This window comes from Cynoglossus semilaevis, chromosome 11 (genome assembly GCF_000523025.1).
Source record: "Cynoglossus semilaevis isolate Cse_v1.0 chromosome 11, Cse_v1.0, whole genome shotgun sequence".
Taxonomy (NCBI): Eukaryota; Metazoa; Chordata; class Actinopteri; order Pleuronectiformes; family Cynoglossidae; genus Cynoglossus; species Cynoglossus semilaevis.
Window position 1 is genome coordinate 19816931 of NC_024317.1, and position 12970 is coordinate 19829900.

The 12970-nt window shown below is 39.7% G+C and overlaps 3 protein-coding genes and 1 long non-coding RNA gene across 4 annotated transcripts in view; all 4 read left to right on the top strand.

Annotated features, from left to right (window-relative positions):
- LOC107989205 (uncharacterized protein C20orf85 homolog) overlaps window positions 1-714 on the top strand; it is a 1999-nt gene extending 1285 nt beyond the window's left edge. The window contains exon 4 of the mRNA XM_017036435.2: window positions 2-714. Within this exon, the coding sequence (XP_016891924.2) occupies window positions 2-130 (129 nt within the window). The 3' untranslated portion in view covers window positions 131-714. The remainder of the gene's footprint in view (window position 1) is intronic.
- A 194-nt stretch (window positions 715-908) lies between these two features.
- LOC103386781 (charged multivesicular body protein 4b) lies at window positions 909-6708 on the top strand. Its single transcript, XM_008321191.3, has 5 exons — window positions 909-1329; window positions 4198-4375; window positions 4476-4590; window positions 4792-4912; window positions 5317-6708. Exons 1-5 carry the CDS (start codon window positions 1146-1148, stop codon window positions 5373-5375), a joined length of 657 nt encoding a protein of 218 aa, XP_008319413.1. The 5' UTR covers window positions 909-1145; the 3' UTR covers window positions 5376-6708.
- Window positions 6709-8502: 1794 nt separating this feature from the next.
- Window positions 8503-12970, top strand: part of ahcy (adenosylhomocysteinase) — an 11146-nt gene continuing 6678 nt past the window's right edge. The window contains 2 exon segments of the mRNA XM_008321190.3: window positions 8503-8660; window positions 10975-11165. Coding sequence (XP_008319412.1) covers window positions 8633-8660; window positions 10975-11165 — 219 coding nt within the window. The 5' untranslated portion in view covers window positions 8503-8632.
- LOC112487739 (uncharacterized) lies at window positions 8670-9727 on the top strand. The gene is made up of 2 exons (XR_003051117.1): window positions 8670-8941; window positions 8976-9727. It is a non-coding gene; the product is annotated as an uncharacterized LOC112487739 (long non-coding RNA).

Below are 12970 nucleotides of genomic sequence, written 5' to 3' on the forward strand. Positions count from 1 at the left end.
GACAACCCAGGCGCTCATTGGTTGGCGCTCAGGTCATTCACATCTACAGCTGGAGAAGTATGGAGCGGTGCATCATGGGAGGCGGAGTTTTTTGAAGGAGCTCGGCTGGCCCTTTGACTCCTGTGGCTGAGGTGTTAAACCTTTGACAACTTTTTAAACAGTGCTTAACACCTGCTGTCTTTTACACACTTCACACACTTAATTATTGGACAAGTATTTAGTTGATTCTCTCTCTCTCTCTGTATCTATCTGTGTGTGTGTGGTATAGATTTATCTCAATTACACTTTGTTTCTCAAGCACACGTTTTACTTGTTGTTCCTACACTGTTGTAACATCATAAACTGCATTCATAGACACCACTGGTCTAATCAGCAGGGCTTTTCCAATAAAATACCTTTTCAAACACTGCCTCCGTCTGGTTGAGCTGATATTCTAACAGTGTTGTTTCTAAATATAACTTTAATTAACTGTATTATTTTTTTATTAATTGTTATATTTATTTATTTATTATACGTTATATTTATTTTTACTTCACTGCTTAAAGACAATTAATAGCACACATGTATTTGTTATTCAAAATGTAATCGTTTGAATTTAAAACTCAAAATACATTGTTTTTAGATCTCGCGCATCCCCTAGTGGCAAGACCACACTTTGGGAATCCCCGGTTAAGTGAATATGTGTTAAGTGGATGTGGGCGGTTAGTGAGTGGTTTACATGTATTTCCAAAAGAAATGTGGGCGGTTAGTGAGTGGTTTACATCTATTTCCAAAAGAAATGAGGAAAGAAAGAACGATAAAACAAACAAGTGACGTTACAATAAATAGGTCTTTTATCCTTTGAAAGTAAAAATAAAAAAGTACTTATTCATTTGTCTTTTTAGCATCTGTAGCACTTATTATGTACTTGGCGCGTGTTACGCATGAATTGCGTAATGTGACTGACGTAATGACATCACGAGGCCTGTGTGGAAAAGGCGGAAGAGCCGAAGAAAACAAGAGACGCAACGGTGGCGTCTACCACTCCCGACATTAAACCTGGAAAAGAGTATTCTGGCTTTTAAACAATCCTTAGTTCGTTTCTTTAGCTGTCGGTGGTTTGTTTACAGTTAGTTCCGCAGGTCTTTTACACATTTACTTCCATAATGTCGCTCATAGCCAAGATTTTCGGCGGCGGTGGAAAGGGTTCGAAGGAGCCGTCACCTCAGCAGGCTATCCAGAAACTTCGAGACACAGAGGAGATGTTGGCGAAAAAACAGGAGTTCTTGGAAAAGAAGATCGAGCAGGAGGTGCAGACGGCCAAGAAACATGGCCTAAAAAACAAACGAGGTGAGGAGGAAGCACACAAAAAGTCTGGTGGAGGACAGGCGTCAAACCATAGTGAGTTTGCGGATTAGCCCGAGGCTAACACCAGAGAACGAGGAAGTTTTAGTTGACAGGCTGTTGAGCTAAAACGTGTCTGATGCCATTTTTAAATACCTCCTGAAGGTGACAAGAGTACAAAATAGAATCGACAGCAAAGGTGACGGTAAGAAAATGTTGTGTCAATGCTAGACAATGGTCAGGGGTCTTTAAATGTTGTTTACAAAAGTTTTCTAAACATTTATATTGATTTATAGGGAAATATTATAGTACGTAAATAGATCATTTTAATTATCTACTTAATATATATTCCAGACTTTTTTCAAAGAGCAAAATAAAAACGACTCTGTCCAGTAAAATCATTATTTGTAATCACTAGCCTCATGTTTTCTTAATCATAATGCTCTGTTGTCATCTGGGATTATTATGATTAATTCAGTAATAAATTATAATAATTTTATTTCCTAGGTGCCTTTCTGTCACCCAAGGATGCCTTTCAGTGAATACAAAGATAACAACACAGTACATGACAACAATAGAACATTAAAACAATTAGTGTACAATCAGTGACATCTCAGTGGCGGTACAAAGGTCAAACCACTTAATTTTCTTAAAATAAACAACAATTTCCTCTTCACAGAACCAGCTATGAACTTTTCTGCTGCATTGTGACACAAAATAACAAAAAAAAAAAAACTGAGAGAAAATACATTTAAACCAGGAACTAGATGTTTACATTTGTGTAAAGTAACAAGATGGTGACCTGAGTGGTTTAACTGCAGCACATTTGCTCTGTCATGTGGACAGAACATCAACATTACCACAGATTCTCCAACAGAAAATTAGCATTTCTTAGCATTTCAGCCCAGCACACTGAATTCTGGGAATGCTACCTTCCTGCAGTTTATACCAGTCTGGTTCAAGTTGACACAATAGAATAGACATAATGGTCCATTTCTACTGAGTCATCCCAACTATGTTGCTGATGTTTTTGATTATTCAGCTCAGACAAATGCAGCTCAGGTGGTTTTACACCAAACAAACAAAACACAAAGAGCCAGGCCAAAGACTTTCTACCGTCCCTCTGATTACTTTGACATTGTTTTCATAAGTTTACACCATTATTACAGAACAAGAACCCCCCCTCCCCAGTATAAAACTAAAGTTTTTACTTTTGTCTGTTAGAATAATACTATAATATATGAATTATTTGCCCTCATTGGCCAGAATGCTCCTGACCTGAGATGTAGCTGTAACTGTTGTTACACAGGTGGCAAAAGTGTCACCACTAGGGTTGTGATAAATCACAAGGAGTGTGTTTCTGTATATGTGTGTGTATTGTGTGTGGTGGGTACAGTGTTTGGTAGCCTTGTCTGCCTAAATTATTTAAAAAAAAAAAAACCCTGAAACTAGTAGTTCATTTGCTTAATATTAATTCGGTTTCGACCTAATTATTTTGCACCGAAATTAATTACACACTTGAGGCTGTTGGCTCTGACAGCGTTTTGCGTCACATGAATCTGTGCAATATCCTAAGAACCGTTTAGTAATATCAAGATGATTGTTTTTGTCATGTTATAATAAATCACAGCATCATTTCACTCAAGAACATGGGAGTTCAGTTTTGCGGCAGAGACACGAATAGACAATAAACTTAAAACTCGCTCTTTAACACAAAAGGCAAGTCCACTTTTATTTATGAAATGCAGCATATCAAGATGAGTGCAAAAAGTGAAAGTAAAAGTAAATTATTTGTCATTGTGACACAACGAAATGTGACCTCTGCTTTTAACCCATAGCTTATAAGCTGCCCACTGTTCAGTGCTGTGATCAGAGCACCTCAGTGGCAACTTGGCAGCTGGTGGACTCGAACCTGAAGCCTCCCGGCCCCAAGTCCGCTTCCTTAACCACCAAGGCACCACTGCCGCTCAAAGCAAAATAACTTGAAAAATAAAGCGTTTGAGTGAAAGAGGAGGCTTAACATCCAGGTCTGGGTTTGTCTGAGGGATGCTGTCATTGTTGCAGGCTGGTATGCCTGCAGTTATGAAACACTGAAATATGCCAATTTTGATATGTTTATATCCTCAATATGGATGGAACAACCTAATACAGACAGGTTGCTTACAGTTTTAGATGATATGCCATGTTTGTAGTTAAGCTGTGAAATGCAAACTATTGCTTGAAACTTGTTTTTTAACTTGTTCTCCGTCTATTTTTGTAAAATGCTGCCACACGGTGGATGTCTTTGACATGGGAGAGGAGACTGACTCTTAAGAAACCCTCAAAATTAAAAAAATAAAATCTGTCTTTCTATGGGCGATTGATCCAAAATAGTGATACAAAGGTGGGTGATCTGAAGACAGATTGTTAGCTGTGAATGAAATCTGTCTTTCTATGGGCGATTGATCTAAAATAGTGAAAAGGGGTGGGTGATCTGAAGACAGACAGCTGTGAATCGGGTGTTCTGAAAATATTGCCATAACCGCTTGGTAGTTCTCCCGATGAAATGAACACAAAAGAAAAATATATTCAAACAAAAAACGCAAATCTGAATTTTGGTCGAGCCAGAATGTATCGACCAATAAATACTAACGTCCAGTATCGGCACCAGTGGAGAATGTTCTGTGTCCTGGTTCTTTAGGACATGTTCTAAATATGATCCTGAATGGAGTGGTCTAATCAAAATGTGCAAAAAGTGCAGTATGAGAAGGGGCTGGAGTCCAACTGAGCATGGGTTAAATGTGTAATAATAAGTTAAAGTTGCTCCTGAACTAACTACCCAAAGACAAAGTCGTTGATTTTTTTTTTTTTTTTTTTTCCGTCTGTTGTTCTCAGTGGCCTTACAAGCTTTGAAGAGAAAAAAGCGCTACGAGACACAGCTGGCTCAGATCGATGGGACCTTGTCGACCATCGAGTTCCAGAGGGAGGCGCTAGAGAACGCTAACACCAACACAGAAGTGCTCAAGAACATGGGCTACGCTGCCAAGGCGTTACAAGCGGCACACAAAAGCATGTGAGAACCTCACGTTTGCCATTGTCACCTAAACATCTTCTCGCCGTCTTCTGTCCATTTGTTTATTTGTCCTCACTCCGTTTGTCCTGATGTGTCGCAGTGATGTAGACAATGTCCACGATTTGATGGACGATATCACGGAACAGCAAGAACTAGCCAATGAAATCTCAGAGGCCATTTCCAAACCAGTGGGTTTTGGAGAACAATACGACGAGGTAAACACACACACGTAGGCACACACGTACACGACTAAAGACAAGGAAAAAGGTCAGCCGTCTGTCCACAAACCTTCAGTAACAGTTCACTTTTTTAAATAACACGTCGAGAGCAGTTTGAAGGTTTCGCTGTAAACTTCGATATACATTTTTTTCTTAAATATTATGAACTAATACTGTGTGTGTTCTGTGTGTGTTTAGGATGAACTGATGGCTGAACTGGAGGACTTAGAACAGGAAGAGCTGGACAGAAATCTCCTGGAAGTTCCTGAAACAGACACACTTCCCAGTGTTCCTTCTACATCACTCCCAGCCAGACCAGGTACCAGGACCAGTATTTTACTTCCTGGCCTTTACTCTTCACTCACATCTCACCGTAGAAGTTAAGAGCTGTATTGACTTGAAGCTCGCAATGTTTTTTAGACTCTCAATAGGAAATAAAATTTTTAATATTTTTTTCAACACAACCCCTATATATAAAACATTTTTACCAACATTATTATTTGTCTAATTTAATTACGTGTATTATTTTTTTCTGGAAATGAACTCTAATTTAATTACGTGTATTATTTTTTTTCTGGAAATGATTTTTTTTTTAAACTTTTTTTTTAGATATTTGATATTTTATTTTGCAAAATACCGCCCCCCTCTGGTTGTATAAAACATGACTCTTTAGCAGTAATGATACGAGAAACTGAACTTTCTGTGGTTCTGTGTGTTTTTCAGTCATGAAGGAGGAAGACGACGATGATGTTGCTGAACTGGAAGCTTGGGCTGCCAACTGAGCCAGTTTGTCGCGGTGGCCAGCTCCTGCTGCTCCTCTGTCTCCCTGCTAGCTGCACAGCTTCTCCTCCCCCTGGAGGACGGACAGAGACTGTGGGTTGCCACCGAGCTGGCTGCTGCCCATACTGCTCTTTTATTCAGTCCGCATCCCCACATCTGTCCACGCCCAGACCCTGGAGTACACATTGGTTCACGTTTGTAAAAAGAAAAAAAAAGTGGGGTGGTGTGAAGGCCAAGCTTCTCTCCTCTGATTGGCCGCTTTTCCTTTTACACTCCAGTTCAGCCCTTTTGTTTTCCTTAAAAGAAATTATGACAGAGAGAGAAAGGTTAGGTCAAACGTGTGTTGACTGCATACTTGAAGAGAACAGTGTGTGTGTGTGAGTGAAGGAACACGGCAACGTTTGTTCCTGAGAAAAATCAAACACGACGCGGGAAGCAAAATCCAAGAAATCACAGGAAGACGTCACAGCCATTTCTTAGTTCTCCACGTTGTCACTGCAGACAGACCGCCGCGACCCGACTCTCTGCTACATTGAAACCATAGCTAACGGTAGACGTGTAGCTCTGTCCAATTAGAATATTTTCTCACAATCGTCACATTCTGTTTTTTTTTTCCCCTCACTTTTTAAACCAAATGTTTCTAGTAAAAAAAAACAAAAACAAAAGAAAGGAAACTCATTTGTTCACCTCCCCACACACGCACAGTGACGTCTTCCGAGAAACACACAAACTCGCAGAGTTTAAAAGAATCAGATAGGAAATGGTTGGTTGTTTTTATATATATATATATATATATATATTCTCTATAACACACAAAGCTGGATTCACCCCCGCCTCCCCGCTCCTGTTTTTCTGCAGTGAAGGTAAAAATTCGATTTCAATGAAAAGAGAATTTGGCCTGTCTTCAGCTCCTGCTCTCCGTCTGTGCTACAGCACCACCTATCTATATCCATCTGCAGATACACTAAGCTGATGAAAGCTTATTTACAACATTTATCATTTATCAATGAATAAAAAAAATAATAAATCAAATCAATGTTCATTATCTTCATACAGTTACCTGGATAAAGGATTGAAACACTTTTGTTCAAACAGACTTTTCTACAAATGCCATATATAGATTTTTTCTCTCTCTCTCTCTCTCTCTCTCTCTCTTTTCATCTGTTTTAAATCCATTACTATTCTTTTGACCTGAAGTCACCTCGGCTCGGAGCTCCACAGGCTCATGGACATTTCTCTGTGTGCAGCCATGTTGCTCTGCGCCTGCTGATGCTGTTCTGTTGTCAACACTTGACCTTGAATAAAGTTGCAATATGATATCTCATCTTTACAAAACCTGACGGTCTTCTCTACGTCCGTGACCATTTCAAGTTATTGAAACTGTTATTTCTATTCTTGTCACTGACTCTGGCAGATTCACTGTTGGACAAGTCAGACTTTATGTCCCGGCAGATAGATCCAGGTCGATATCCCAGGACTTTTCAACCAATCATAGATCTTTCTAGGAGAGATTTTTTTTTTTTTGTCATTTTGTCTTTGACAAGCTGAGCGCCGCCCAGAGAGAGCTACGTACGTGGGGACGGTGCCGTGCTTGGTGCATCGCAGCGGTACCTGTTAGCTGGAGGATTTGAACCGGCAACTTTGTGCATACAAGTCAGCTCTCTAAACCGCCTGCTACTGACGCAGGTTGGCACGGGAGGCGCCCATTGGGCTTTGCGTTTCTTCTGGGAATCAAACCAAAAGACTCTTCTTTGGTTGCATTTGGCCTTAAATGAGAAAAAGACAGAGACATAAATAATAAGGTTATTTATGTCTCAGAGGATTCTCAGGTTATATATGTTTTATTGACAATTTTTTATTATTTTATGGGAATTTAAAAATGTGTTAGAATATAAAAAAAAAATGAAGTTAATGAAATATAAAGGAATTTCTTTGATTCAAGATGACTAGGAGACAGTGGTTTCCTCCAGTTTTTTTTTTATTTTTTTATGTTACACAGGGACTGAACTCTATCCAACATGAGACTGTGGTGGCCAGAACCATCTGAACCAGCTTCTAATTTTAGCTCCAGGTTAGTGTTTCCACCAGTGGGCTGAGTTGAGCCTCCACTCTCCAGCAGCTGTGACTCTTTCATTCTATGCGTTTGTAATCTGATGTTGAAGTGAAACCTTTTGATCATAATGAATCATATGGACAGTTTTGATTTTCTACACAAAGACAGTTGACCAATACAGCTAACCAGTACAACTGACCAGCACAGTTAACCAGTACAGTTGACCAGCCGATCACTTGTGTCTGTATTTTTTTTTCTACAACTAATTCCAGAAGTAAGGTTGGGAAATGTTTATCTGGAGTTAATCACTGGACAGTTTATTTTATTTCTCCTCAGGAAAATAATGATATGATGAAAATAACAAAAACAAAATAAATGATTTCCATGTGGAATGTGCTGCTCACCGTGACCAGGATACTTGTTATTCACTTTTTTTTCTTCACCGTGACCAGGATACTTGTTATTCTCTTTTTTATCAAAAAGTTATTCTTTCAGTGAGGCATTTTGAAATAAAGTATTTTTCAATGATAACCAGACAGTTTCGCCCTGGTTCATTTTCTTAAATCCAAAAGCAACATATGGCCTACTGACAAGAGAGGATTGAGACCCGTCACCAGAGGGCAGCAGACTGGAATCCCACCACAGCTGTGCACCAGAGGGCAGCAGACTGGAATCCCAACCACAGCTGTGATAGTTGTTGTTGTTTTTAATAGAGCTTGTGAGTGACCATAGGATTGATTGTTGTTGTTACAAGCTGACACAATCTGCCATTTATATTTTATGCAAACCTGGAAGAACTGGACCAATAATGTAGAGTCTACAAGTGTACACTATGTGCAACTTTTCCAACAAACTTTTGAATATAATATTTATGATGTAAGATTCAGTCACACGACCACATTATTTAAACATATTCAACGACTTTACTTCAGTCTCATCCAGTCCAGACCAACCTGTTCCAAAACTTTGGTAGGGAAAAGGTCGACAGTTCCAGGTCTAACCTGCTCCAATTAAATCGCTTGCGTAAGGGGCGGGGCCTAGTGTGGCCAATAGAACTCAGGAGTTCGTGTCGGCCTCTCGTGAACGCTCGGCTCCAACGATAAAAACCGAGCGCTTAAGCTTCCACTCCTCCCTGTTTGCCTCTGCCCGCCGACCAGGTTGCAGCTCCACCAAACTTGCCCGGACCAAAACAGCAGAAAAACCACCATGTCTGACAAACTTCCATTCAAAGTTGGTCAGTGATTTTATTTTATTATCGACCTAAGAGGGTGTTTTTTTTTCAACGTTTTATAAATGGTGTTACATGTATTCAGCAACTCTTAACATGTGTTTGTTTTAAGACCAAAGACTTCCAGCAAACAATATAACTATTTTTACACTGATAAATTACTTAAATTACTTAAAAAAACAACAACTTGTAATTTTAGTTGTAGCTTAGCAGTTTCACTGTCGCTAGCCTGATAAGATAGAACAGAGAATTTAGTTTTTGGCTTCAACTAGCAGCCTGCCAACCAGGTCGAGATTTCGTAACTAGCAGCCTGCCAACCAGGTCGAGACATACATAATTACTGGTTTAAAATATTTAACATATTTTATTGTCGCAGTTATTATACTTGTGACGAAGAGTTAATAATGAATTGATATGTAACACGGTTAAGCTGTGGCGAGCACATTTACAGTTTGCACAACCTCTGCTTCTGGGCGTTGTAGTTCAACAGAGCTGTTGGCAGCGGTCGGCAATGCAAAGCCCGGTGTTTGTAAACTACAAATTCCCGTGATGCTCGGCGTGAGCGAGTGTAAGCTGAAACGGACAGTGTCATTTCATTCCACCATAATACCGCTGACACTACACGTGCTCTGGCTGAAATTTTATTCCGCGGAAGTGATTAAGACGATACAACGACAAAATGTTTTTTAAATGTATCTTAACAGCACATGCATAACCATTCTAGTGCACTAATAATTATATTTAATGTAAGCTAAAGTGAAACTAGCGCTGCTGAGTAGTTGCAATGAGCAGTGGGTTTTTAGTTGTAGAAGTTGCACATATGTTGACAGACGGTGGAACTAAGTTGAATACGTCGCGTCTTAAAAACATGACTAATTGACGGTCGATCTTTCGATCAATACTACTACTACTACTAACATTACAAATTACTGCGATTCATTAGTATTATTTTTAGGTTAGAATGTAGCAGCAGAAATATAATCAATTGCGCACAGCTTTTTTACGTAACGTATTCGATTTTATTCTTAGAACTACGTTTCCTTTAGGGTTTTTAATACATTTTGATGAAATTGGAAAAAAAAAAAAAAATCAAATATTGCTTATTTATTAGCATGTTTAACAGTTATAAAAGGTCAGTACCGTATACGCTGTGGGTACACTTCTAAAGTTCTGTTTTGCTTTTTGCCCTTTGAGGCATTGCAGCCCGACTGTCAGTGTTGCAGCTGTGACATGAGGGGCAGCAAGAACAACAGGTGGTTCTGCTCTCTCTCTCTCTCTCACTCTCTCTCACTCACTCTCCCTCAAAGCCACAGAGATACTTTATTTTCTCAGTAAGTTAGTGTTTAACTTGGCCACGGGGAGTTCCACCCTCACGGCTTGACCCCCAGTTGTTAATTAGCTTCATTCTGGTTTGCACCAGTTCATCCAGGCTAGACCGTTGAACAGGTGGCGGTAGAAGGCCCACACTGGGCTGCACTTTGACGCCCTCTAACCTGAGGGGACACCGGAGTAGAGTTGGTACATGTGGATAGAAAACATCTCTGGTGATCTGTATCAGATCAGTGGCATCACTATCCTGAACTGAGGGCAACAGGATTACAGTATGAGGGAGGGCAGCTGGAGATGACCAGATGTGTGTCCATATCTCTGTGTGCTTGTGTGTGTGTTCAACCGTTATCACCCTATTGTTACTGATAGTGGGTTTTTTTTAATTTTTTTATGTGAAGCATAGTACTATTGGTCCCTAGAACTATTGACCTTCTGCCTCTGCAAAAGTAACACAAAATCAAATAAAAATAAACACAGCTGCTTGCTCTCTCTCTCTCTCTCTCACGTGTGCTCTCTCCCTACCTCCCTCTCCCTCTCTTTTCCTCTCTCTTACCTTTATACCCCATGACTGTTTGTCTTAGTTTTCCATTCAGTAGAAGAAAGTTTGCTCTACGTTTCACACATGTTAAATTGTGTGATCAGTAACAATCGAAATAGTGCCCTAGTTTTTGGGGGGAAAACGGCTGTATGTGAAAGTGGCAGTCACTAGATGGCAGCATTGCAGCTCATTTTATCAATTTTTTTTTTATAATCAGATGATTGTATACAAATTGAGTATTTCAATTTGGAGTGGGGTGGGAGGTGCAGGTTGAGGAAACTTCTGGTTGTGGAGGTTCCTTAATTAGTAAACAAGTAAAAAGTTGCAGAACTCAATTATGCCGTTTTTTTTTTTTACCTGAATCCCTGCAGGAGTTAAAGTCAACACTGTTTAATCTCCTGCTCCTCCGACTATCCGCTCTAGAACCTCACCTGCTCCTTTTCTCTCCCTCAGCCGACATCAGCCTGGCCGAATGGGGTCGTAAGGCCATCGACATAGCCGAGAATGAGATGCCGGGTCTTATGAAGATGAGACACATGTACGGTGAGTCCAAACCACTGAAGGGAGCCAGAATCGCAGGATGCCTCCACATGACGCTCCAGACGGCCGTGCTCATCGAGACCCTCATCGCCCTCGGTGCTGAGGTAAAGTCTGCGTTTCTTTGCAGAGATTAGTGAAAACGTTCAGTTATGTGGTTGAAACTATGACCTGTTCTGCTGTGCTGAGCAGTTTTATGTCAACATCTGGATCACGACACAGCTTTTTGTTTTTGATTTTCCTCCTTTTAAAAGACTGAGCCTGAGGGAGATTCTGCACGGTTAGACCTTTATTTAACTGTGTTTATGATTTTTTTTTTTTGTGTTTGCTATTGTCAGTTCAGGACAATATGGTCAATAACTGAGTCCAACTCATATTGTTATTTCCTGTTATGAACTACAGACAGTACCAGTCCACCATGTTCATTGAACTTAAATGAGTTAAATGAGTGTGGCTGTTTTTCCCCTCTGTCTCAAGGCCGTTGTGTGTTGGTTCTGTTTCTGATGTTATCATGATGTGTCTGTGACCATGACTGGTCTGGTCTGGTGCAGGTCATTGGATGTTATACTGCAGCATTATACCAAAAAAAAAAAAAGCCAAACACATAAACTAATTATATTATTAGTTTATGTTAATGACTAAATATGTGACGAATAAAATGAGCGCTGCGTGCCTCCACCTCAAGGCCGACACCCCTCCGGCTTTCTCATTAGTGCAAAGCACTAATGAGCAGACAATAATAAACACCTCCACCAAAAACACTCCTTTGTTAAACAAGGTAAATGAAGTTCACCAGACTTTTACTCTGCATACCGATGGGTATTAGGACACAGGAACAGCACCCAAGGCAGAGATAATTAAAAAGTGTCTATACACTAAAGCAGTTCACTGAAGGTAAACACACACACCGGAAAAACTGGAAATGAAGCCATGCACCGTGAGACTTGGCATTCTGTAAGGTTTAAGATATTGACTGTTACGACCTGATAATAACACAACTCTGGGTGTTTAAGAAAGGAAATAAGAAAGGCAGTTGCCGCGCTAGTTTTGATCTAGGTTCAAAGAGCCTTTGAACTGTGATCATTTGATTTCATTGTGCTTTCAGTTGACTTCAAATGTAAATTGACTCATTTTTGTGGTTGGTCCTAATTAGAACTGTCTATAATATAATAGGTTAGTTGAGGTAAATAGTGAACCTAATACATCCTCACATAACATAAGTATTTTCTGAAAACCTTGGCAGTGGGCCACAAGAATGGTCCCAATTAGTTTTACTCATCAGTGACCTTAGGTGTGAATGAGGTATTAATTTAGAACACGGGGTAAGTGATTTAGAGTCAAACATGAAAGTGCAATTGTGAATCTATTCCAGTGTTTCCCAACTTTTTTTGAGCCACGACCCATGCGTATATCATCAGGGAAAAAAAAAAAAAAAAGACCTCATAATTGACTAAAAACCTTGTCCTGTTTAGTTGAAGACGACACTGATATACTGGCAGGAATTGAAGAAAGACACAAAGATCTTCTTTAAAAGTTACTGGTACTGGTAAACTGCCCAAGGTGTGACCTACTTAATATTTAACTAGTTAAACTAGCCAGGCCTTGTTTGTTTGTTTGTTTGTTTGTTAAACTGCAGTGTTTTAATTGAGAAACGGGGTAATTTAACCCGTTTAACCAACAAACAAGGCATGTCCTACACCTTTTTAGCGCTAAATTTTTTTTTTTTATTATTAACCAATAGCTCTGACACAGATAATGTTATTGGTCAGTGTATTTGCAGGACCTTTAATGGTCAGAACATCAGTCGAATATTTATCTGGTCACTTGATGTACATGTCTATCCTGTATCATTACCATGTCAGTTTTGTTTTTTTTTTTTTTTGCTGCGTCCCCCGCAGGCGCTGGCTGTCTA